The sequence below is a fragment of the Castor canadensis genome, chromosome 4 (genome assembly GCF_047511655.1).
Source record: "Castor canadensis chromosome 4, mCasCan1.hap1v2, whole genome shotgun sequence".
Classification (NCBI taxonomy): domain Eukaryota; kingdom Metazoa; phylum Chordata; class Mammalia; order Rodentia; family Castoridae; genus Castor; species Castor canadensis.
The window spans coordinates 89,517,285-89,544,443 of NC_133389.1; the positions used below are offsets into that span (position 1 = coordinate 89,517,285).

General features: G+C 39.7%; 1 protein-coding gene and 1 non-coding gene across 16 annotated transcripts in view; both read right to left on the minus strand.

Moving 5' to 3' along the window:
• The window catches only part of Nckap5 (NCK associated protein 5), a 927,122-nt gene that overhangs the window by 518,110 nt on the left and 381,853 nt on the right, over positions 1-27,159 (minus strand). The window contains exon 1 of one of the 15 annotated variants that reach the window (XM_074070598.1): positions 13,967-25,927. The exons of 13 other annotated variants lie outside the window; for them this stretch is intronic. In XM_074070598.1, coding sequence (XP_073926699.1) covers positions 13,967-14,004 — 38 coding nt within the window. In that variant the 5' untranslated portion in view covers positions 14,005-25,927. Of the gene's footprint in view, positions 1-1,796; positions 3,013-13,966; positions 25,928-27,159 lie in introns of those variants that run through there. One more of the 15 variants, XM_074070599.1, reaches the window with a different exon arrangement.
• On the minus strand, positions 7,729-7,892 carry LOC141422720 (U1 spliceosomal RNA). Its single transcript, XR_012447467.1, has one exon. It is a non-coding gene; the product is annotated as a U1 spliceosomal RNA (small nuclear RNA).

Genomic DNA, 27,159 nt, shown 5'->3' on the forward strand with positions numbered 1-27,159 from the left:
CCTCTTCTAAAATACGTCCTCTTATTATGTTTACTAGGAAGAATTTTTAATGAGCAGCTGCCTCAAAAATTAATTAATGCCTGCAGATTATACTAGATAAAGTTACAAGCCAAATTCCATTACAACTAATAAAGTTTCTGTGAATTGCTCAAATTGCAAAGGATAGCCAAACTCTAGCTGATGGCCTATTTGGAGCAGTTTATGAATCAACAAACCCACAAGAGCATGAAACAAACAGTTTTGATCCTGGTGTGTACAGTGAATAATATATTCTGTGAAATACTATCCCACAGGATTCCAGCAAATCAAAGAACCCACATTGATGCTCATTCCTTCCTACATTATCTTGCTTTTTCTATCACTGAACCAGACTGCAGGAAGAACCCCAGCATCTGATTACATCAGCTAGATTATGACTTTTCCCTTCCCCCTAAAAAGAATTCTCAAACAAAGCAATTATTTTACAACTCATTAACCAATTTCCTTCAAGTTTTGCTACCTTTCATTTATACCCAGTTCGCAGGCTAAATACCAAAGCACCTTTGAAAGAGACAGAAGTGCCTCAAATAAAGCCAAAACACTGCTTTGCCAACATTCTAAAAACTCCTACTTGGGTAAAATTGAGAGAAAATGATTATACACCTTGCCAGCACATGTACTGCATTTCTGTGAGCAGACATTGATACTTACCTGAAGGATGTTTGAGCCCATTTCTCTCCATTTGCTGTCCATGTTTTCACTTTAATTATTGCACAAAGGCAAATTACCAATACCTTACTATCTAAAAATAAACAACCCTGCCTTAGTTTACCAAAGCACACTGTACCAAAAATGAAATTAGATTTTCTCAAATCATCTTTTAACAACTTACCTTTAAATTAGTAGAAAATGAGGCTCACCATCACAATTTAAGGAAAATAGAAATATCATCATCACTGAACTAAGTATTAAATCTAAAATTATAGATTCTGTAGTTATAAACTTAGCCATGCACATAAAATATCTACTCCCTTAGAGCCCTAAATCCCAAATTAATGTGCAAGAGCATTTTGAGAACTGGTATTAAAAATAACAGTAAGACAAAATCATCAGGCAGATACATCACCACTGCACATCAGAGAAAGCACCATGCATTTGTGGCTTACAAAAGTGACAGGGAATCACAGAAGAGGCCAACCTTGACCACACAGAAGTCCTGGTCAAAAGTAAAGAATTCAGGACGGTATCCAGACACTTCGCCTGTGCCACACCCCACCTCTGACGCCCCCAAAGTAGCTGCATAACTGATTTCTTTTTCATCCAGATGGCTGGCGTCCTGAACAGACTTCGAATGCTGACTGCGTCTTGGCCATGCTTATTCAGTGAGTCTTGAAAGCCATTATTCACTAATTTCATGTGGAAATGAAATTTCAGCTTCCCATTGTGTACAAATAACTTGGCCACTTAGACCACATACAAAAAGTGCTTTTTGCCAGGCGGGAGTGGATGGCTGGAATGCAAAAGCCTTCCAGTGTGCGCCTCTGGCCCAGACCCAAGTTGGCATATGGCAGTGCCACCAACCAGCTCCATATGAAATCCTGGGCGAATGCTTTAAGCGAACCCTGGTAATGTGATTTACAAAGCACTCCTTGGACGGCTGTCTCTGCTTCTACTTTCCTTCAGGACAGGATATTCATCTGATTTCACGTTTAGCTGCTCTGCCTGCACAACCCCTCCCCTCATTGACTTTAGAGAAAGGCATTTTGCTAAAATGTTGGAATATCTAAGAAGAATCATGAACTTCTAAGTTTTCTTACCTGACCATTTTCTTATTCTAGAATTTAGTTCTCAACATAGGCTTCACTTTCTGTTTCAAGTCTGGAACCAGCAGGCAAAGAAAACTGGCTTTTAGAGAGCAAGTAAGAGGTTTCTTCATGGAAGATTCCCACACTGTGCTTATAAACAGCTACTGATGTTTTCTGCAATGAAGTTCCAGAAATTGTTTGCTTTGAAATGTCAGAGAACTCTCTTCTCTCTTCCCTACCCACTTTTGGGTTTATTTCCCAGTCAACAGTGCTACTCAGCAATAATAAATAAAAATTCACACACAGGGACACACTCACATTCACATGTCATGTTTCCATTGAGGAGCCCAAAGTATCTTATAGACATCAAAATCACGAATGAATTTTAGCTCTGGAATCTGACTTTGGGATCTCCGCCAAGAAGTTTTATTTACACTGTGTTTGCACAATATAATTTGTTATTTATAAACAGAGGCCTTTATCTCATCCTCAGTGGTTGACACAAGTCGTATCCCTGGGACTGGCATTCCTTTCCAGCGGAAGTTCCCAGAGACATGAGATATGGCTGTCTGTGATGACCCTCCAACCTCTAATATGGAGGAGTGAATGGCTTTTTCTCTTCTTCAACTTTCATCTCCTCTGCCACACAGCCCCGGTTGAGGACTAGGTCTCCTTCTTTCTAACACCCCAGGAATGAGTGTGGCTCAAATGTCCTCCCCAGACTCATCTTCTAGACAAATTGCAGGATGAGAGGAGTGATGGGGATACTTTGGACATTAAAAATAAAAATGACCCAGACAAAATAGCTCAATATCTATTTTGAATTGCTCATCAATTTCTGAAAGAATTCAGTGCTATCAGGATCTGGGTTGGTTAAATATTCTGTTTTCTTTTTCTAAACAATAAGAAAAACAGAGACAGCATAGAGAAAATAATTAACTTTGACTTATTTCTGGAATTACACTGTACTATGACAAAAGGGAGGTGGCCTTTCAGTAGAAAAGAGAAAATGGTTGGGCACCAGTGGCTTACACCTACAATCCTAGCTACTTTGGAGGCTGAGGTTGTTAGGCTCATGGTTTGAGACGAGCCTGGGCAAATAATTCTCAAGACTCCATCTCTAAAAAAACCAAAGCAAAAATGGACTTGGAGATATGGCTCAAGTGGTAGAGCAACTGCTTTGCAAGCACAAAGTCCAGAGTTCAAACCCCCAAACCAACAAAAGAAAAAGACAGAAATGTGCTTTAAAAGCAGTTTATTGCGGCACTATTCACAATAGCCAAGTTATGGAAACAGCCAAGATGCCCCAGCACTGACGAATGGATTAAGAAAATGTGGTATCTATACACAATGGAATTTTATGCAGCCATGAAGAAGAACGAAATGTTATCATTCGCTGGTAAATGGATGGAATTGGAGAACATCATTCTGAGTGAGGTTAGCCTGACTCAAAAGACCAAAAATCGTATGTTCTCCCTCATATGTGGACATTAGATCAAGGGCAAACACAACAAGGGGATTGGACTATGAGCACATGATAAAAGCGAGAGCACACAAGGGAGGGGTGAGGATAGGTAAGACACCTAAAAAACTAGCTAGCATTTGTTGCCCTTAATGCAGAGAAACTAAAGCAGATACCTTAAAGCAACTGAGGCCAACAGGAAAAGGGGACCAGGAACTAGAGAAAAGGTTAGATTAAAAAGAATTAACCTAGAAGGTAACACCCACGCACAGGAAATCAATGTGAGTCAATGCCCTGTATAGCTATCCTTATCTCAACCAGCAAAACCCCTTGTTCCTTCCTATTATTGCTTATACTCTCTCTACAACAAAATTAGAGATAAGGGCAAAATAGTTTCTGCTGGGTATTGAGGGGGGGAGCGGGAGGGGGTGGAGTGGGTGGTAAGGGAGGGGGTGGGGGCAGGGGGGAGAAATAAACCAAGCCTTGTATGCACATATGAATAATAAAAGAAAAATGAAAAAAAAAAAAAAAAGCAAGACACTAGCTATAGGGGGAGATGATACCCAGAGACCAGAAGGAGTGACTCCAGAGCTTCTAGATGGGCTTCTCTGGAACAGCAGCAGAATATTTGTCCTGAAGCTGCATCTGCTGAGCTCACCACACTTTGCACTGGTCTGTGGCTTTACTAAGGGTGTTCGGGGTGCATGGCAAATGGAGATGCCACGGTTAGCCATGTTAATGCAATCACTGGTATTAAGCTTGTCAATGATGCTGTCACTGCATGCAGTATCAGCCAGACCGTTCTCAGAAGTCACTTTGATCTTTCAGCTTTAAGAGAAATATAAGCAAATGGAAAACATTTTTTTGAAATGGCAATAACGATACTCAAGAATACACAGATTTAAATTGAGAGACATGCAAACAATAAGGCAAAAGGGAATATCTATTTCTCTTCCTCTCACACCTTGATGTTAATATTGGAAAGTCTTTTGATAGCAGACTTATATAACACAGTACTTTGAACAAATGATCACAGTATCATTAACACAAATGTTGGGTGACTATAAAAGTAGATTAACATGATGTTCTTCAATGTATAGCTTATGGACCAAAAACAAAAAGGAACACTTTGTCATAACATTTCTTTCACATTTTAAGTGTTTAGTGTTTTTAGGTGTCTGTATTATATTGAAGACTAAAAAGTAATCATTTTTAGGATCCTTTGGAAATTATTTTTCATATTCATATTTAAAAAAAGTCAGAGAAGCAAATCCTAGATTCTTGTATAATTTAAGTACAGCTCTCATTTTTTTAAATCACAAATTTCAGTTTCAATTGGCAAAAGTAGAACACTGCTGAACAGAGTTGTACCTGGAGTGAGAACCCTTTTCAATGAGTGTTTTTGTGAACAGAAAGGCAATTCTAGTCAAATCTTGGACATGTGACGAGATTCTCACAAAGGAAGTCTGCTCTTAACAGACGCTAGGATTGAAGCATTTATAGGAATTTCATCTATGGAACAGTGAGCTCCTGCAAAAACACTTGCCCTGGTAACTACCATAGAGCCGTGAAGGTAGTACAGGAAAAAGTGCTGCCATAGCATTTGCTTTTGATTCTGCCCAGTAGCTATGGAAACTATCTTTCAAAGGCCAATTGGTCCTCTTCCCTGAAAACCACATAAAATGAAGCTATTCCTTACCCTTATGGAGTCCTTGGTTGGAAGCTTCATTTTCAACCTGGCCAACTTATCTAAGCCCTTGCCAGTGTCAGCACAGGTATCCTCAAGCTGAAGCTGTCTATCCTATTTGATGGATACTTGGATTTCAGTTAGGAAGCAGCAAGAAGGTGTTTCTAAATAAGGTTGCAAGGAATATAGTGGCCAGATGAAAGAAGAAAACATTTGGGAAACCTGGTTGACATACTCTAAGAAATGCTGTATTTGCATTGTTACATTTCCCCCCCTGAGGTAGGAATGCACACATTCCCATCACCCTGCTGTCACTGGCACATGTACTTTTCCTTTTCCACGCCTGTATGTACACCACAGGTGAGCTGCTGCCATCCAGGGCCAAGAGTTTCCTTCTATTCCCCATGTGTCTTTGGTGGCTTCCTCAGTAGGGAAATGGCTGACAAGATAAAAAGTGAGACTATAGCCTCTTTCCACATCTATTTTAGTCACACTCTATTCAGAATGGAACCTTCTCCACGAGACCTTTTTCTAAATGTTTGCACTGTCGAATTTCGTGAAGTTTATGATTTTATATGCTTCGCTATATTTAAGCTTTTCTTTTGGTACACAATTTGATAATGATGGTATGCTTTGTATTCATTTTCCTACTTTAACTATCACAACAATTCATCTTTATGGTCTCTTCTTTCTCCCTCCTCAAACAAATCCCCTAACAATCTATTTCTCCATATATAGCACCTTCACTCATCAAATTTGGAAGTTTTGAAATTTGCAAAAATCAAAAGAGAGTAACTTATATTCCAACATGCACGAATTTTTCTCATTAATTTGTTTCATTGTCACCTTTTTCTTAAATCTCCCATCAGTGCAATAAAAGTTATTGATAGTGTACTGCTTATAAACTGTTATTTTATGCATAGTTAACATATGCTCAAAAAATTACAATCCATGATAGTTGAAATGATATTAAAGAAGGACAACAGAAATTACAGGACTTATTCTAAACAGTAAGACGATTATAAAAGGAGAGAATTAAGATAGTGTCTTTGAAACAAAAAATAAATAAGCCCATTGAACAGAAGGGAGAGCCATGGAGACTCACACAGTCACTGGAAAAACAACAAAAGTGACCAGAGAAAGTATTCAGGAAAGAAAGGTCTTTTTACTGCAAGATCTGAATATCCACGGGCGGGGGGTTGGGGGATGATTCTCAATTCCTAACTCATAGCACAAACTAAAAATCAATTCTTCAGCGGCTTCAGATATAAATAGGAGAAAACAGCAAAGCTTCTATTGAAAGAACATAAGAGCCCCTATGTTGATGACTTTACAATAAGCAAAGATTTCTTATTGACGACACAGCAAGTACTATACATAAAGGGAGATAAACTGGCTTTCTTCCTATTAAGAACTTCTGTTCTCACATCAAAAATACAATCAAGATAACTAAGAATGAGAAAGTCAAGGACTTCAAAATACTAAGTGCCTATCAGCAAGAACACAGAGAACGCAGGACGCCTGAACAATAAGGAGGAGTAGAAACTGGTACATCCACTTTGGTAAACTGTTTGATAATATCTACTAGAGCTGATCCTCTGAATATGTAAGAGACAACAAAATATTTGCCAAAAGTACATTCAAGAGTGTTCACAGTAAAACACTTTACAAAAGCCCCGATCCAGGAAATACCCAAGTGCCCCATCAACAGCTCATTATGTGAATAAGCTGAGGTGGATTCACTTGGTCGGAACAACACATGGTAACTAGAACAAACTATTTACAACTTCTTGCAACAATATAGATAAATATCACAATTGAAACTGAGACTCAAGAGCCAAAAAAAACAAAGCATAATTACTGAACAGCTATAATTACATAAAGCTGAAATATGGGGAAAACCAACTTATGGTAACAGATCAGGATGGTATTTAAATAGGGCACAAGATGTATTCTTGGGTTCTTTATCTTGACCTGGGGGTTAGTTACATGGGTGTTGTCACTTTGTGAAAATCATTGTGCTAATACTTTTGATTTGTGTGGTAATCGCTATGTATGTTAAACTTTCATGAATCATTTAATAAATTAAAGGCATAATCCCTACTTTCAATGAACATACAAGATAACTTTTTAAAGTCAGACAACTTAGAGAAAAGCATGAGAATGTTAACAAGCAACATGTCACAATTGGTTTCAGGCAGCACATTCAGCAAGTTCTTACACTGTGACCAATATCTGAAGAATGACAGAAACATTTCTCCTTTCTCCCGGAGTTTTAACTCAGAGGGAAAAAGGAACAAAGATTTAATTTCTCTCTCACACACACACAAACACACACATACACACACACAAAGGAGGGATGATAGCAGACACTAGGTGATTTTTATACTGAGACACAGGGCTCTCATATGTTCCAACAGCTGGGCTATAGTGATTGAGAAAGAATGATGGTCAAGGTCTGAAATTATCAAGAAAGGGCTCATGGAAAAGGCAAATGTGAGCACAGAAGAAAAGGTAAGAATAGCCTCTGAATTCATAGTCTCAGGAGAGAGCCATGGGAATGACTGGGAGGGAGACTTCTGGAGAATGTGAGTGGTGACTCTGAATTGAGTAAAGTTGCCTAGGGAGGTGGGTAAAGAAGAGCCATTGTAGAAGAAAACTCTGAAAACCAAGCTGTACTCTAATGGAAAAAATCATCTATCTATAACCAGAATACTGACAAGAAGAAAGCTTGCTTACAAATATGAGTTTATTCTTTCAACTACATTTTCCTGCAAACTTTTTTTTTTTTTAATCAGGGGAGAGCGCGAACGCAGTCCCCCACTACCACAAATTATGCAGTCGAGTTTCCCACATTTGGGGAAATCGCAGGGGTCAGCACATCCGGAGTGCAATGGATAAGCCTCGCCCTGGGAAAACCACCTTCGTGATCATGGTATCTCCCCTGCCAGGTAAGTATCCTGCAAACTTTTTCAAACTGTGGGCTGCAGTGCATTAGCAAGGAATAAAATCATTTTAGTGTGCTTCTGCCAATATTTCTTAAGAATGAAATAGGGTAAATTGGAAAACACCTTGCATGCATGACACAGATCTGAGCAAGAAGGTACATACTGTAACTGATCAGCAACCCATGGCTAAGATCTGCAGGCAAGGTAGAGGCAAGATGAGGCATCCAGGCAATGTCAGGCTCACCAAGCTTTCCCTCATTTTATTTTTGGTATAGTGTTTCATGAAAACTTTGATTTTGTGATATGTGTATTTACTATATGTGTGCTGGGTTAAAACATAAAATATATTTCTTTTTGTAGTTTGCAGACAAAAAAAGTTCGAAAAGCTTTCCTCTAGAAATGGAGTCCTGTAAAACTCATTTGATCAATGAAGCCATTGGGTCAGTGCAGAGGGCACTAAACAAAGAGGAAATGCAAAATAAATAGTGAGAACCCAGATGGGGTTAGGAAGCCATATTCAGAGGCCATCCCCAGTTTGTGCTTGAGTCTCAGGGTTAGTTCCTACTCCTTGGATCCCCTATTTCCCAGAGGTTCCTCAATCCAGTACTCTCTTCAATAACAAAATCAGACTGAAATGTAACCATCTCAAATTCAATTCTTACTGCCTGAGCTATCTAGTACATTTTGAGACCTTGCAAATGGAATCACTTATATTCCATGTAATATTTAAAGTAATGTCAGTTTGAATTTTTAATCTGTGTTTCATTTGTAAATACCTAATATGCTTAGCCCTGCTTAAAAAGGATCACATGATGGCAGAATCTGTGTCAGGATTGTGAGGTATCTTTTTAAATTATCCCATCAATTTTAACAAAATGGATGGAGCTGGGGGACATCCTGTTAAGTGAAATAAGCCAGATACAAAAAGGCAAATTCTACATGCTCTTTCTCATGTGACAATGTTTAAAAAAATCAGTGCAAGTGTATAATAGTGTTTACCAGAGGCCAGGAAAGGTAGTAGGGAGAAGGGATAGAAGGAGTTGGATAATGAATACCCAAACACAGATAGACAGAATACATTCTAGTATTCCACAGCACAGTGTGTGGGGGGAATTATTATAATTCACAATAATACTACATATGTTATGAAGATGAGAATATATATAATGAAGAACTAGACTAGAGGAGCTTGAAGGCTCCAAACACAAAGGGATGATAAGGAGATAGAAATGTTATCTACAGTAATTTGATCAGTACAAACTGTATACTTGCATTGAGATAACAAACTGTGTCCCATAAATATGTACAATTATACCTCGTTAATCAAATTTGTTTAAACACTTAAGGAAATGTTAACTATTCTGATTGGACCATTATATATTGTATACATGTATTGAATTATCACATTGTACCTCATAAATTTGTACAAAATTGTTTTTAAATAAATCATCTTAATAGTTGTCAGGGTTCTTCATAATTTTCACTGTACAAATCTAGCACTGGTGAGACTAATGGCTGTGTTATGATAATCTTCTTAATGACACTGATGCAAAAACTAAGAAATGGTAAAAATACTTTTTTGCAGAGAGCAATTTTCTTCTAAGTTAATTTCCTGCCCCCTTAAAATTTTGTAGCACTTAATTATAATCACATAAAATTTTTCCAACCCCTTCAAATTTTATGGCCTTACATTAAAATCCCATAAGCAGCCTCCACCTATGTACCAACCCTCATCACTTTAAATTAAAAAGGAAAACTCACTAAAAACTCAAGGTCTTGTGTGGTTAAAATCATTCACACAAAGCAAGTATTGTAGGACGATATCCATTACTTAAATGCATGAATATATGTTTTCTTTATAGAAGACCTTCATTCATTCTGAAACCCAGTGACCTGGGAGTTAGGCAGCATGCACTATCTCAGATATATATATGTGCATGTATGTAAAATATATGTATATATTCCCTTCCTGTGGTGCATACATCTTTCTCCATTCTCCATGGTTTTGTGATTTCTGATACCATCCCCCAACACATCCTATTTCTGCTGTGGCTACTTTCAGTCCTGTTTGTCTCACATTACTTGTTCCAAAATTACTCTAAAGTACTTTTAAATGTGTTACTATCCTAGGAAAAGGCAACTGAAAATTTTACAGCCCTGTCAGGATATCTGCAGACTCTATCAATAAGATCATGTGGTAATTTCTTACCAACTTCACATTATCGATGAAGTATATTAAGGACTTTATCCCAAAACAGCTGTGTGGATATTCTGGAGAAATCACTGTCACTGCCCAGGAAGAAAAGGGCTCTGTGCTCAAAGGGGAAACAGTAAAGATCTTGTCAAGGTACACTTGCTTTCATATATAGCTTCCTGGGAGTTGATGCTCCACTGACCAAGTGTGGCAGGTTGATGTGCAATGCCTTTGTGACTAATCCTGTATCTATACTCATCCAACTCACAGGGGCTTTGCATGCTCCACTTCCTGCCCTGTGCTACTCAGGAAGGGTTTCTTTTTGTCCAGTTCATCCTCAGACAGAACCACCGAGCTCCATCAAAAGGCAGCCTGCTGTTTATGGATAGAGACCATGGACATGTGTCCTGGACCCATACTCCTCTCGCATGGCGTTCTGCTATATGGGCAATGAACAGGACATAGGACCGAAATCATAGAGAAGGAACTTGGCCACTGGAAAAAAAGGCAGTGTTGGAGCCAGATGCTGTGGTTTCCAGTGCAAATTCTGATACCAATGTGCCATGTGCCTATCCTAGGCCTTAGTTTCCTAATTTCTAAACTGCACTGCAGCTTTAAAATTCTCTTCTGGATAGAGCTGGATTTGCAGTGGTGTCCTCTGTTTAGACCGATCCAGTCCAAGCGCAAACTAACACTTGCTGTTCTGGTTTTTTCCCCCCCCAACCAGGTCAATAGAGCCAGTCCTGGTCCTTGGCAAAGACTATTCTTCCTTCCTTAGTTCTAATTTACAACTTCTCAGTCCTGAGAGAAATAATTCTTTCCTCACTACTGAGTTACATGTTTCTTTTTTTCTTCCTTGGAGATGCCTTCAAGTGTATTGGTCCTGGACCATGACTGACCTTTCAGTGATGTTTTTATTATTTCCACTGGCATCTTTATAACCTGATTAATGTAATAGTAGTTGGCAAAACTGCATCTCACATCCACCTCACCTGTTTGCATCCTAATGCCTAGACCTGTGAATTTGATACCTTACATGGCAAAAGAAACTTTGCAGATGTAATTAAGGATCATGAAAGGGGAGATTTTTCAGGGTAATCTGGGCAGGCTCAGTGTAATCAGAAGGGTCTTTATAGAAAGGAGGCGGAAGAGTTCAAGTTGCAAGAGATGTAGCAATGTAAAAGTACAGGTCAAGGTGAGACCACTGCTGGAAGGGGCTACAAGCCAAGGCCCGTGAGCAGCTTTTGGAAGGTGGGACGGACTACACTCTGCCCTACTGTCTCCAGAAGGAACGCAGGCCTGCCAACAACTTGACTTGAGAACTTCTGACTTCCAGAACTGAAATGATATGTATGTATTGTTTCTAGCCACCGAGTTGGTGGCAAGTTGTTACAGCAGCCACAGGAAACTCACACACTCCCTTAGGTTAGACTGCTCTGGGTATCACCATGCTCACCCTGCTTCAATCTCAGTCATCTTCCTCCTTTCTTTTCCTGTTCCTTCCCAGGAAATGTTTGCCAGCTCTATGATCACTACTAAATAATGAACAACATAGATCCTGCCTCTACATTTATGAAGCTGACAGGCAAAACATTCTCACTTGAAACCAGTAATTGCAAATTTGATGAGATCTCCAAAGAAGTATTTGATACCCAAGACAGCAGACAGTGGGGGGTTCTAGTCTGTGGGAAGGAAGTTTAAGCTAAGAACTTAAAGCCAAGGAGCCATTAGGATGGAGTGAGAAGACAGGCAGCCAGCAGTGTACTTTTTAAGGAACAGAAAGAGGGTGGGTGAAAAGGGAAGCCAGAGGAGAAATGCAGGGCCTAGTCAGACAGAACTTGCAGGCCACCACAAAGATTTATTATTTCTCACTTCAGCTTAAGGAAGAGGTTTAAGCAGGGATACTAACATCTAAGAGCATCAGGTTCCTCAGATGACATCAGTTGAAGGTCCTTCAGAACACAAGGACAAACACTGGGCTCAAGCCTTTGAGGTTTTGATTAAATGTGCAAATATGCCCTAGGAGAAAGTACACATTTATCCACGACTGCATGACAAATCTGTATCAGAAACAATTCTACCTCTCAGTGAGCTGACCACTGAGTAGTGCCACAAGGAAGAGAGGTAAAGCAGAGAAAAAGGCCATGGAAAATAGAGAAAGCAGTCAGCCAAGACAGCCACCTGGGACTGTGCCCAGCTGGACCTTGACCTGGGAATGAGGCAGTGGCCAGCAGCTAGGCCTTGAGCAGGGGAAGACAGGCCAGCCAGAGGCTGCTTAATATTTACCACTGGATGGGTCCCTCAGTGTTTGAGCTCTCTGCCTCATCCCTGGCACCCCCCACATCCACAGCCTGGACAGAGACCACCACTTGAGACATGAGAGAAAGCAGGCCAGGCACACAGGCCTCCTGAAACATGGAAGGGCAGCTGAAGCCAGTGCCACCCACCTCTCAGGCAGGCGCTTCCCTCCTGGGCATCTCTCTGCTGGCTGTTTTCTCAATGGAAAAGAACCTAAATTGGAAACGAATTCTTTCAGATTTCCTTTTATTAGCCTTTAAAGCAAACATCTATTGCTAGTCACTGTCAAACAGTAGAAGAGAAAACTAACACGCTTGACCCAGACCCCAAACCTGCCACTAAGCTCCTCCAAAGACAGGCCAAGCCTTGTAAAAGGTGAATGTGCTGGTCCTTAGATAGTGGTGAGGTGCTGACCTTACCAGGCATAGGGGTTTTAAAGAGAACACCACACCAAACATACCAATCAACACATAGCACATGCCAAAAACCATATAAAATCACTCATCATTGACTTTACAAGGCACTCAACCCAACTTTAACCCAAGTAGAAGTTTGTACCCAATAACAGTTCTGGTGAAGTTAAGAAATTTAGAAAATGGAAATGAAATCAGTGTAGATAAAGAAATATGAGCTCTTACATTCTTAAAACCTTATTCCTTTTCATGAAATGAAAACTATACAGGATACAAATGTATAATTTTTGCCCCATTAGCAATCAACTACACTTTGTGTTGAGTATTTCCCTAAAATCAAGGTCTTAGGCTCTGAAACTATGAGGAAGTCTCCTGATATCTGGCCTTCACCATAACCCACTAAAATGTTATTTTAAATTCTTAAGGAAAAAATTATTTGATGGATTTAAATTTAGTTCAAACACTGGAACTGCAGACTGTAAGGGAAAGGCAGCTACAGTGACTTAATAGTGTCATCCTGTGAATCCATATTCACAGGACAGTGACATTCTAATCCCCACATGTCCTGATTAAATAAATAAGAGAACAGCCGCCTGGATTTCAGATGGGAAAGATGTGTATTAGCAATGAGGAGAGAGTTCCTGGCAGAAAAGATTACTTAGGAAATCTATAAAATCATTTTGCCCAGAGGACTTTAAAAATAAATGTTCCCACTCCTGTTCATTTTGATGTAACCATGCCTAGAAGCAGTTGCAGAGAAGAAAGATGCTTTGAGCTTCTATTGTCACCACAGGGTGCTCCTTCTCATCACAGCCAAGCAGAAACATGACCACATGATCACCAAAAACGTCACAATTCACACATCCTGACACTGGGTAGAGCTTGGCCTCTACACCACACAGGAACAGTCAGCTCAGATCACAGGGTCTTTACCCAGTGTATAGCTCCAATAACACGTTTCTTCTGCCCTGACATTGATTTACACAAAAGAAGTTCACTCAGATCTTTCTACATCCTTGGGGGAGGAAGCTAAGCCACCCAGTTTTAGAATAGAGGTTTCTGAGGCCAAGTGCACCACCAAATACAAACGCAGAAAGCTTCTCCACGCCAGCCAAAAAGAGGGTAGGAAAGACCTCTAAAGTCCCAGTCATGACTCTGCAAATTTAAATTTGTGACTTACTTGCTACTGATGGAATTCATCCCAATTTCCAGAATCATTTGCTAAAACGGCCATTTATAAAAACAAACCACGACAACCTTTACTATCTCCTTAAGCAGGTAGGAGCAGCTGGTTTGTAGACAGCAACCTTCAGGGCATGTGAGGTGAAACTTGGCCAGCCACATTCACTCCCATCATCAGCCCTCTTACAGAAGAGCAGTTCTGTGTTTCAGGGCAACGACGCCAACATTGCCAATGTTGCCTCTCTCTGAAGTGAGTAAGCATAACAGAGTTCCTGCTGGGCAACCAAGCAAGCGATCTCCAACTTTTCCATTCATTGGTAACGACACAAAGCGTACTGAGAATGCTCCATGCATTTCAAACTATAATCCAAGTCAGCTCTGTGCCTGAGACAGCAGATTTTTTAAGAAATAAAGGGGAGAGGAAAAGAGAATTACCATGTTTGGAAAACTTACTATAGGCCAGGTACTCTGCTGACCATTATTTACCAACTTACTTAATTTAACCCAGAAAAATCCATGAATAGCTTAAGACAAGAAATATTTGCTTCTTGCTCAAAAGAAGAAAATAGAGAATACAGAATAAAGACATTAAACACTGGGATTCACAAAGGCAGCAGAATTATGGATCACACTAAGAGCCATATCCTCTCCACTACCCATGCTTCTTTCAACACCCTCCATTCATTCATTACCCCGTCCTTCATTATTATTAGAATGGAACCAAGATGGGGACACAATGTCCCAGTGCTAGGATCTCTGAGCTGGCACTCTAACATGGTCTTTTTCAAGGTATGTGCCATTGGAAAAGTCAGTTAAACTCCTAGTCTCAGTTTCATTATTTGTAAAATGGGAATAGAAGCCAACCTATGAGTATCACAGTGAGGGGAGGAAAAAAGGATAAAATACACGTAAAAGTACTTAAAAATTACAAATCCCAGCGTGAGATAGTGTTATCACAAACCACTGAAAGATCATCACCAAGTGTCTTTTACCAGCTTGTCTACAATGCAGACCTCAAGAGAAAGTTGGACTCTGCCATTTTATTCATAAGGGTAAATAAGTTATGTGGGTCCTATCAACTCTGGGAGCAACAAGAGAAGCAAACGCCCTCTTCCCACTCTGAAGCTGCCTCATTAATTTCTCACTGCAAAAGCCGCAGAGCAACGCTATAGACTTTCCAATGACTACTACACAGGGCTCACTCCCTGTATTCCTGCCCTGGGAGGTGTCCTCCCTCAGTGTAAAAGGTGGTCCTGGGGACTTGCGATAAATCACAGAACAAGGCAGAAGTGACACACTGTCAGTTCTAGGGCTAAGTCTTAAGAAGGTCTAGAAGTTTCCATGAGCCCTGAACCACTATGTAAGAAGTCATGGTGGAGAGACCACATAGAGAAATAATAGGGAGAGAGAAACCCAGCTGCCCTAAGGTCCAACTGAGCCCATCCTTCCAGCTACCCCCACTGAGCGCTAGACCTGTGAATGAGCCATCTTGGATACTTCAGCCCAGGTAAGCCCCAGATGACTGGAACTCCAGACAAGGTCATAAAAAGAAAACCCACCCAGCTTAACCCCATCAACTACAGAATGTGAGAGAGAGCGTACAATGGCAGTCCTCTTAAAGCCTAGTCTCAGGGCTGCTTGTCATGCAGGAGCAGATGGCAGTAACCCAGAGAAACCCAGAAGGAAGAGGACAGCTATCCTCACCTGAAGCGTACATGCTTCACATTTCACATACTCATCTAATTTCTTCACCGTGACTTCTGAGATCAGGTGGTCAGGTGGTACGGCCACAGACTCACTCTGAGTTTTTGAGATGGGCGTTAGGACACCAATTTATACATGAGACTAAATAAAGTGAAGTTATTCAAGGTCTGGCAGATCCGGAGTTACTGCTCTCTGCTTAGGAGTTGCGAACTAAATGGAACAAGAAAAAAACATGCTTACCCATTAATTATTTATCATTTATTTTAAATAATACAAATGGATGTACTATGTTACAGTAAAAAATTAAAATTAAAGAAAGTTTTCAAGTAGGACCTGGAAACTTGGCTTCAACTTCTAACTAATAACCAGTTGCGTGAAATTGAGCAAGAAATTTAACTTCCCAAAGTTTCCTTTTATAAAACATGGAAATGTCTTCTTAGGTTTTTGTGTTTGATGTGGAATCAAAGACATAAAGGTTTTTAGCAAAAAATAAAATGAAAAAGAGAGAGGAAAGAATTATTCAAATGAACTGAGGTTTCACCACCTCATAATTATTGCCAACATTCTGAATAACAAACTATTTGTATTTTCCTGTCTCCTTCCAGGATAAATGCTCATATTAATCCTGATTTATTTCAAGAACTTTGGATGCATCACTTTTTAAAGAATATCGAAAATAAAGTAAACTCAAAGACACCCACTTAATACATCACTTCATTTCCTCCTCCTCCTCCTCTTCCTTCTCCTCTTCCTCCCCCCGCCTATGATTTTGCCATACTGGTGATTGGACTTATTACTTCATTCTCACTAGGCAAGCACTGTACAACTTAAGCCACGCTCACAGTCCTTTTAGTTTGTTTTTCACATACAGTCTCAACCTTTTGTCCATGGCAAGCTTGGGATTGTGATCCTCCAATCTCTGCCTGCTGACCAGCTGGAATTATAGATGCCCACTACGGCACCCAGCTTAATTTTTGATACAGAACCTTGCTAATTTGAGCCAAGGCTGGTCTCGAACTTTGACCCTCCAATCTCCACTGCCCAAGAAGGTGGGATTACAGACATGTGCCACCTCACCCAACCCCTGACAATTTTGGAGGTAAAGCCATGAAAAGCAAAATACCTCTGGCTTACAGGAAATAGATACATTTTCTCCATCCTATTGATGTATTAATTTTTGCTAGTTTTGTTCCTGGGGTGGTGGGGGGGGGGACACTGTGAATGATGACTTTAGGAAATACGTATACTAATATTCACAGACCTGTCTTGGGCAAATAGAGGGTTTTCAGTGTGACTGGCTTTATACAAGAAATGAGGAACAAAATAGATCATTAGCAACACAGACTGTTTGGCACAAGTAAATATGTGAAGGTGTCTGTTCTGTTCAATGGAACAAGATACTGGGTTTCTTATAAAGAGAACTCTTTTTCCCTTATGTAAGCAGTGGCAGCTAAAAGCATTAAAACAGCCCTCCAGAGCCATTGTTTAGGATGCTTATAGTCTCACTAACTTATCATTCTCTCATTGGAGAAGAATAAGATGTTGTTTACCAAGCTTAATACATAGAATTAAAAAAACAAGATTCTGTTAAAAAGCTAACTTAATACTTGGTCTAACACCCAAGTATGAGATGACAAGAAGAAAGACCATGCCTTTTCTTAAAAATTTAGATGTATTCTCTTCCAGTGCATGAATTCTACAAATGTATTTTCTACTACATGAATAAACTAAATTTTGTGGTTCATATTTCAAAGTGGAGGAACAACGGCTAAATTAGGATCAAACAAAGAAGTCTGTTTATGCAATAGCTAAACATTTTGAACAAGTCAAGAATAAAGGTAGAAATATCTCATCTATTTGATTTTGAATGGGTGACTTGGTTTTTTGATGCTACTAATCTCTATGCTAATAAAATGTGTACAATACATATGTGTGCTTATTTTATATGACATATTATCATTTGATCAATGAACAAATGGAAAACCTTACCCACTTCTCTGAACCAATTACAATAAAATAGAAGCTTGTGAGTAGGCACCTAAATTAAACCCTTTATTTGAATTAATAATGCCATTAGAAAAAATAAAGTCCCCAAAGTAACATGATAGAGTGATTAGACTTGGCATACCTGTGCTACACTTTTCCTAAAATGCTGCTACAACTATTTAATTATTGTGAATATTAAACATAAAAACATAACCCACATATTATCAAATAACACAAAACTGAATATCCTCTTAAGTCCATGTGTAAAATGATTTGGTCAAGACGCTCACCAAAATAGTCAATTGTTTTATTTTATAAAGGTTTATTCTATTCTATGTCTGGTAAACTGTCTTGAGTGTATTGTAACCATCTAATTAGAAAGTGAATGCTGCTACATGAATTGATAAAGACATGACATTATCTCCCATTCATTGGTTATCATTCAACAATTAATGAAAAAACACATTCTGTAGTTAAAACAAGAGCTTTTGTTTCATTTGAACACAACAGAAGCCATTTACTAACAATGTGCCCAGATAATGCCTCCTTCTCAGCTATGCTTCCTTCTCAGCTATGCCTCCATGCTCTATGCTGTCTTAGATTCAGTAGCAACAGAAGGCCACTGAATCCTGGACAAGCAAATAACCATAACTAGACTACTAGGCTGGGCCCATTATAATAGCTCCATCTTAACCATCTGTAGACAGAGTATACATAATCACTACTTCAAAAAGAAGTCTGCAATAATGTAGTGAATTTACCCAGTGTGAACAGTCAAACAAAGAATTTAGGCATGATCACAAACTTCTTCAGTGAGGAAGTCAACGTGTTCAAGTAGTCTATGTAGTCCAAGTTAATTTAGTAAGACACCAGTGGGCAGAAATCAATCACACAAAAGCACAAGGAAACACAACCCGGGAGTTTCAAGGCCTTGCAAAGTGCAGATAAGCAATATAATGGGAGAATAAAAAGGATTCAGATACTTTATGGAATTGCAAACAACAAAAGAGGAAAATACTATGAAATATTCACAATAATGACCACAACTACTTAGAATCATTCGTAAGCCGCCAAGTACATAAATAGTTATAATGAGTATAGCAATGGAAAGAAGTAAATATAGAGAATAAATGAGTTATTAACTAAGCAGCTCAATAAATTTATATCTACAAATATGTACGAAAACCAGGAAGCTATGATAACCACTGTAATGAACAACTCTAGAGAGGAAAAAACAGTACAGATTTTTGTTTTACACTATTGCTTTATTCCACTGCCTAGTTTGGACAGTGTTAAGAACATTTCTCAATAATAGAACACAATCACAGAAAGCAAATAATCATTCTATTTAATATTACATGAATGACTTCAAGACCAGAGGCATGACTTCATGCACACAGATGAAGTAGAATGTGAAGATTGTGAAGAAATCTATAGGCTGGTCCTTGAAGACCATGAAGACGAATGACAGGTTCCTAAATGGTGGGCTGAAATCCTTGCCTCTCTAGGGATGAATAAACTCAACACCTAGTGGCAACACCTGTGTGATCTTGTTATTGAGCCCAGTGTCCTTTCTGATAAAGTGTCGCATGATGAGCTAACCAGGTGAAAGAATCTGGCACTTAAGTCAAAGAGCCAGATTCTCAACAGTAGAGGGTAGAGTCTCTTTTCTGTGTTGCACATACCTCCTCCCTGGACTATACAGGCCACACCCCAATGCAGGTGCTCTAACGACTGCACAGTGCTACTTTGGTTATTATTTATATCTGACATTTTGTTTGAAATAGCCTGGTGGTGTTTTAAGTGCATTGTTCTGAGAAACCATTTGGACTATAGAGCACTCACCACAAAGGAAAATGCCTGCAAAGATAATCCCGTCTGCTTGGCTTTGGAGTACACTTGGACTATCTCACCATCTGACTGCCACAAAAATGACAAAGTTTAGCAAGCTATACATAGTATGCTACATGAGCCTCCTAATAAAAAAGAATCTCAAAATTGCAAGCCATTCTTGATTCTTCCTTCTTGGCAACTCTTTTTCATCTGACCACTCACATACGAGTGGAGGATCTTTCATATCTTACAGCTCATGAAATCTGTACATTCCATTCTCCTGTCATGCCCACAACCAATCCAGGCCTCCATCGTGTCATGTCTAGTTGGACAGAACCAGAGCCTCCAACCGTTCCCTGTTCCCCACTCAGATACACCCTATGGACCACTTCCAGATTCACGTTCTTAACACTATCTTCCTAATTGCTCCACAGCCTCAAAAATCACCAATGGTTTCCAACAGCTTTTCCCAAAATAGGCTGAACTGACAACTCCCCTCCCAGGTGTTCCATTAAAATAGATTTATTGATCAAACTATTTAGGGACACTCTTAGAGATTAATAATAGAGATTAGCTTTTTATAGACTCTAAGAACTGCAGGAGAGAACTGTTTTTTGTTGTTGTTTTTTAAATAGTGTCCCCTTTCTCCACCCAAATTGAAAATTCCCATAGAGGATTTATACTAATAGTTAACTTTGTAACTAACTCAAAACCAATCACATTTTATAGCTAACTACTATGAATTCATGAAACCTAGAACAAGGTCTTATACAGTGCAAGTGTGGCTCCTCCGTTTATGTTAGTGTAGGAAGATAAAGAAGGAAACATGTTAAATTAGAATGAAATTCTCAGAGTAATTTAGCAGAGGGGTTAAGAGATGTTTGCAGAGCAACATCTAGATTCTAAAACTTCTAAGAAATCATCACCAATGCCAAAATGTCTAATGAGAAACCTAAAGGTCATGTGCACCAAATCCCAAAATGAATTGTTCAGTGAGAAAGGAGAAGTTGCTTCTAACTTAATCTGGGGTAGGCACAACGATTAGCAGGGAGAGAAGAAAAAAGTGGGGGTATGCCTTTTGGAGTAGGTTAAATCCCAAATCATGTAATTTGCTAATTCCTAACATGGTAAATTTCCAGTTTCCTTCCTTCTTTTTTGGGTTCCTTGTATTTGCCACCTATTTACCAAACATGTACCAAGTGTCAAATACTGAGCAAAACTGACAAGTAGAAATGTCTCAGGGAAAATCAGGATAAACAGAATATGGAAGAACTGTTACCATCTAGGCATAATGGTTCTTTTTCTCTGACAGATAAAGAATAAGAGGCAGGAAAATTGTGAGAGAGTTTAGCAAAGATTTATTGTGGCAACTGAAAGTGAAGGAATGCAGGAACTTCTCCAATGAGATGGGGACCCAGAAACAGGTAGTCTGCTGACATCCTCCGGGATTTTCTCCTGTAAGATCTGCTCTCTCTCCAACCCTAGCTGGCATGGGATATACCCTCCATTTCAATTTGCCGGACTTCTGTCACCCTCTGTCTGCACACCCTCTGATTGCATCCCCTCTGTGTGCACAAGGGGGTAAGTGTCATTTTGACTGGTTCCCCTATCTGTGTGCACTCGCAGAAGTGCAGGGTCCCCCAGCCCCAGGGCATGGTGGGAGGAGGAAGCCCCTGTGCCACGTGGAATCCGCCAGTCATGTGCAATCCACTCTCTTTCCCTGATTGCCTGTATCTTACTACCTGTCCCTCAGAACAAAGGTTTCTATTCCTGAAAGTCCTAATAAAACGAGAGAACAATTTTTAAAAGTATATGAATGCAATAAATAAGTATTTATGGCAGCCTAAAATAAGTTTTATCTGAAAGCCATCAAAAGTGATAAGTAGGCAGAACCACGCAACGTCAGGGTATTTGTTTGTTTATTTGTTTTGAGAACCAGTGACTTTCTGTCTAGGAGGAAAAAGCAAATTTCAGGAAAATTTAGGACTCCTACAATAAAAACACCATGACAATATTGAAAGGATAGTTCATTTTCTTTAATCTCAATAAAAAAAAGGTACAGAGAGTGAGCATTGAATTGGGACACCTGTCACTTACGAAGAGGTGTAAAAAAAAAAATCTCAATACAAATACAGTAATTGAATTTTCCCAAGTTTAGTTTAAAAAAAATAAAAAAACAAGAGTGTCTAGGAGGAAATAGCAAAGAAGGAAGCATAGGGAGAAGTCAAGTTGGTCCAAATTTGCATCAGATGAACTGTTTTATATACTGAATTTTATCATGACACCAGAAAGCTGAACTAATTTAGCTTATTTTACTTACAATGCCACATTTAACTATTTGGTGTACATACATGTCTGTGTGTGAATCTTGACATGAATTAAATTAGAAGAAAATGTTGGTAGATTAAATCTCATGTAACAGACCAAAAAAAAAAAAAAAAAGAATCAAGTAAGTTATTTATGATAATGTGATCTTTAGACCAAGGAAGAACCTTAAGAGGGAGGTAGACTATTTTCCCTGGAGGCATTTGCAATGAAAATGAACAGGAACTGAGGAAGGAGGGAGAATCATTTCCTTGGTGGCTGGTTAACAATGTCCAGTCTCATTTTTCTTATTTCTATGGCGTTGTGAACAGAATATTAGGATCAAGAGACTGTTGAACCCAAATAATAAAGAAACCACATTCAGGATTCCCAAACAATTCACTCAAAGCACCAACAAAAACCAGCTGAGGTGGGCTTATCTAGTAGGATAACTCTCTACTTTGCAACTCAGAGTATTTAATTTTTTTAATACTCCAGTATGACACTACTTTATCTTATTATGTATTTTTATAATGGAAAAAATATCTAGCTCACAGGTATACAGAGTGTCATCTTTGAAAAGATCCAAAGATAGAATTATGGTGTTTGTCTGACACACAACAGGGCTTAACAAACAATAGGCATATTTATTATAATGAGGATCCTTATTATTATGCAGTTATTATTGCTTCTCATATCACCCTCCACCTTTCAGCTTGAAAGCTAAGACCAAGTCTATGTTTTTCAATCTTGCATCCCTTGACACTTGACACAGTGCCTTTCACAGGTATTTGATGAATTTAATGTTAACTAAAACTTTATTGGAGTACCTTATAAACCCGCACATGTTTAGAGTAGGTATCATCTCCCATCATTACTTGTGGGTGGCCTGTGCTCCTTGGGAAAGTAGCTGTGACTGCTTTAAACCATAACTTTTTTATAAAGGTTCCATTCTGTTAAGTGTTGAGAGGAGGTTCAGATGTGAGGTTAATGTGAAAAAAGCCATCTTATCCAGTCCTCAGTGATAGAAAACAATACCAAAATACTAAAAATTGCCACTTAATATCTATTGATTTTTCTTGGGTTTTAGCTGGTATTCTAAGCCCTGGAATATTCTACATTTTACTCTTAACCTTTTATAAATGTACATATACTTTCCCCAAATCACATCAACAGTAAATGATGGAATTGCCCTATGAGTCTAAGTCCACAAAGCTTTCAAGTATGAATTTGTAACCACCTGCCACCCAACATACAGACTTGGTAACACTGAGTTCACAAAACACCTGTGTGGAGGACGCAGCCTTCCCTGTAGCATTAAGTGGTGTTATTTACATTCAACACCTTTCAACACAACAGAACACGCCTAGTTCCTTTCCCTCTGACCTCTTCGCTCCGCACAGTACCTGAAAATCCTCCTTGAGGCAATTGTTATGACCATCTCCATTAATATGAAACAGCTATGCTCTCAGATATGAGAACCAAATTCCCAAGGACTGATGTTTAATCCACTGCCACCTTTGCCTGAGCTGAAGAGACACATGAAAACTGAGTCCCCTGGGAGAAAGAGGGCTGAAGAGCCTACTTCCCAGGCAGCCATCCCAGCCAGAGGCAGCTGCATTTAGCAGCAACACTTCCCCACAGCAGGAAAGTCTCTCAACCACCCACAATCCACAGTAACACCCACAAGTTCCCACCCCAAAGGGCAATGCTATCACATCGGAAAGAAACAAACCTATGGGCTGAGGAGGAAATCAAATGAATGAATAAATAACAGGGCCCTAGTGTAGAGGGTCATGGGGGAGATGGACTACCCTGAACCAGGTTGGTGTTAGCCATCATCCGTAGAGCTCACAACTTTCCTTGTTCAAATCTCTCATGTTAATCAGGAAATCAGAGCAAACTGAAAGCCTGAGTCGACCCCACCTCTCTTTAAATACCACCTTTCTGAAATCCACCAGAAGCGAGCTCATCAGCTCCACTATGTCCAATCTTTATGTACATATGAAAGCATACATGCTTTTCATTGACATATAGCTAACCTATATGTTAGCTATATGTCAGCTCTCAACTCAAATGTTAAAACATCACCAGGCATGGTGGGGCATACCCATAATCCTAAATGACTCAGGAGGCAAAGGCAGAAGCAGTGTGAGCTGAAGACCAGCCCAGGTAAATTTAGTGAGACTCTCTCAAAAAGCAAGTGGTAGAGCACTTACTTGCCTAGGATGTGTGAGGCCTTGGGTTCAATCCCCAGTACAAAAATAAATAAATAATAACATTTAGTGGTATAAATTGAGCACCCCTATCTAAAACTCTAAAATCCAAAATGCTCCAAAATTTAAAACTCTTTGAGCACTGAGAAGATGCCACAAAGGGGAAAATTCCATGCTTAACCTCATGTGATGTGTCACAGTCAAAACACAGGAACACTAAAAATATTGTATAAAATTACTTTGAGGCTCTGTGTATAAAGTATGTATAAAACAAATGAAGCACACATTTCAACTTGAGTCCTACCACAAGAGCTCACCAGGCATACACAAATACTTAAGATTTTTTTTAAAGATTCAAAATCCTAAATAGTCTCAAACATCTCAGATAAGGGTTATACAACCTGTCATAGGTCTGAGTAGACAAGCTCTAGCAAAAACAAAAGGTACATATCTAAGACTTACTTTAGTGAAGATAAATGGAACTAAACAATGAAAAGCTACTTTGAGTGTCTCTACTTTCCTCATAACTGACAGTATCGTGTGATTACCTTCTTGGCTTATCTGTTAGCCAGTTATACCCCAAGCCAGTCCCTAGCCATAAATTTTATCACCTTATTTTCAAAACTTCTTTGAATAAAACTTTATAGAATAACCCACAAGATTACTATGATATCAGAAATGCCAACTAAAATGTGTAACTATTAGCAGGCATTCTAGGAATTGTTTTGGGAGGAAGGTCACAAACAATATTCACAATGAAGAAATCACAGAAAGTTTGCCCTCTGTGTTCAAGGAGCCACAACCATGAAAAATCTTACATGAAGGCTTTCTGTACATGTACCCTATAAATTATGAAAGAAGAGAAACTGCCATTTATCCACATGAGATATGGCCAGTTTTCAAAGTAATGGGTAAAAATGATCAAAACCTAGATAGTCTTCATTATGGCTCAGACAAAGCACCCAAGCTCATTTTTTATGCTCCAAGTACAGAAAATTGCTTCATTTCTCAAGTAAATATATGCTAGGATCTCTCAAGAATGCTTTGTAGCTAAAGAAAGTAACAGCATTGCCTACTCATTTTGCTTAATTTGCTAGTCTCCCAGAAACTTTGTGCTCTCACTTTCATCCCATTTTAGATCCCAGGATAAGGCAACAGTCCAGACCCTTGGAAAGCCTCCACCTCCAAGAGCTAGCAGTTCACTGGGCCACCAAGGTCGCAGAAGGGAGTTTCTTCCCATGATGACTTTTGTTCACATACATTACGTGCATTTCACGTATTTTCCCCAAGTTACATTCCAGTAACTAAGCTTTATAAGCTTCTGAACTGTTTACTCTGTTTTAAAGACCCATCAGCTGTTGGGATGAATTGCAACATTCTCTTTCTTTTTGATTAAGCAGGATTGGTGAGCATTACTGGGCCTTTTGGTGGAATCCTTGCTATTTAAAATTCTGCCGCTGGGATTAAAGAAGATAATGCCTGTAAAAGCCCTTTGTAAACTGTAAAGTCCTAATCAAATGAAATGTGCTGTTATAATATTAACTGCCATAGCCATAAGCACAATCCAGCTGTAATGGGGACTTCAAAATGCTGATATCTGTTTGGACCTCCTCTTTCCTCCATTCTCACCTACGGGGCTTATATTGATGCTCAACATACAGGAACTCCCTCAAGGAAGTTTCATTTGATAGAAGTAAAATGAATGACTCAAAAATACCACATGGGGCTGGCAGAGTGGCTCAAATAGTAGAGGACCTGCCTCGCAAGCCTGAGGACCTGAGCTCAAACTCCAGTACTGCCAAAATGAAAAAAAAAGTATCACATGTTTTTCCAAAACAACTTGCATAGGCAAAAATAAATAAATAAATGTTACACATGATAACTTAATGAAAATGCTTTGCCAAAAACAGTGTGGTGCTGGAAGAAACACCACAGAACAAAAAGTTCTAAAGATACTATCTTTGGTAATAAAACCTAGTCCTATGCAGCCAGTATTGGGAAGGAGAAGATGACTCCACCAGGAAGGTCTATCATCCCAGAAAATCTGTATTAGCCCATGGATGGCTTGGAGAAGGAGGCTGCCATTAGAAAAGGGAGGGGTGCAGCAGCTTGACTGGTATTAAAATGAAAAATCACAAAATAGACAGTGATTATCCAGATACAGAACATTATAAGCACAGCCTTTTTTTTTTTTTCCTGGACTGTGTGTGTCTTTCTCCTGGTGGAAATGACCAACTCTATATCTTAGGAGGGAAGAGGTGGAGAGAAAGTTACTAAAGAAGAGGTGACCATGTAAAATGATTACTTTCTGGAAAATACTTCAGTGAACATTTGCAAGGATAGTTCTGGTTACTACAGAGGTGATCTTTTTTAGGGTTCTACTTGTGGGAGGGGTATATAAGGAGGTGGGAATAAAAACAAAAAAAGAAGGTGGTGGGGCCATGAACATAGGCCTCAGTTAGTTTCTCCAACTCAACAGAAGCCTCAAGATGCAAAGAAATTCCAGGATGGGAACTAGTGACTGAGCAAGGAGATAAAGGGGATCTGTATTTAACTTGAGATGAGGATATCTTAACAGCCCCTTTTCTTAGAGGAGTAGGGTGGGGTAGGGCCTAGAGGAGGGTCAGCCTCCCAGGCTGTCTGCAGGGGTCAGAAGCAATGGGGTCCTGTGCACCGGCGTTCTACTCAGCTCCGCTCCAGAAAATATCCTATTTCTGCCCATCAATCAGAATTAAGCTGCTTAGGAGCCTGCGCTTTCGGCATAGGCAGTTGCCAGTAGCAACAGGGCACACACTCTAGTAGTGCCTGGGCGGCCCTGGCAGTAAGGGAGGAGCCGCCTAGGCAAGTGGCCCTGAGCTGGGCAGACAAGGTCAGGGAGCCAATGGTAAGAGTGGAGGGGGAGGGCCGCAGTGTGCTAGGTGGGGTGAGGCTCACTCTGCTGGGGCCAGGCCGGGCAGTGGCCCAGGCCGCTGACCTTGCAAGGGAGAGGGGATTCCTCGCGGCACAGAGATGCCTATGCCAAATTCATCAGCCTCCGTCCTCCCCCTGCCTCCTCCACCGCTCCCACCAGGCGGTTCCCAGCACCAAACTCTGCTAGTATACTTGGGCACTGTAGTCAAGGCTAAGGAACAGTAGAGGCAAGAGCCCT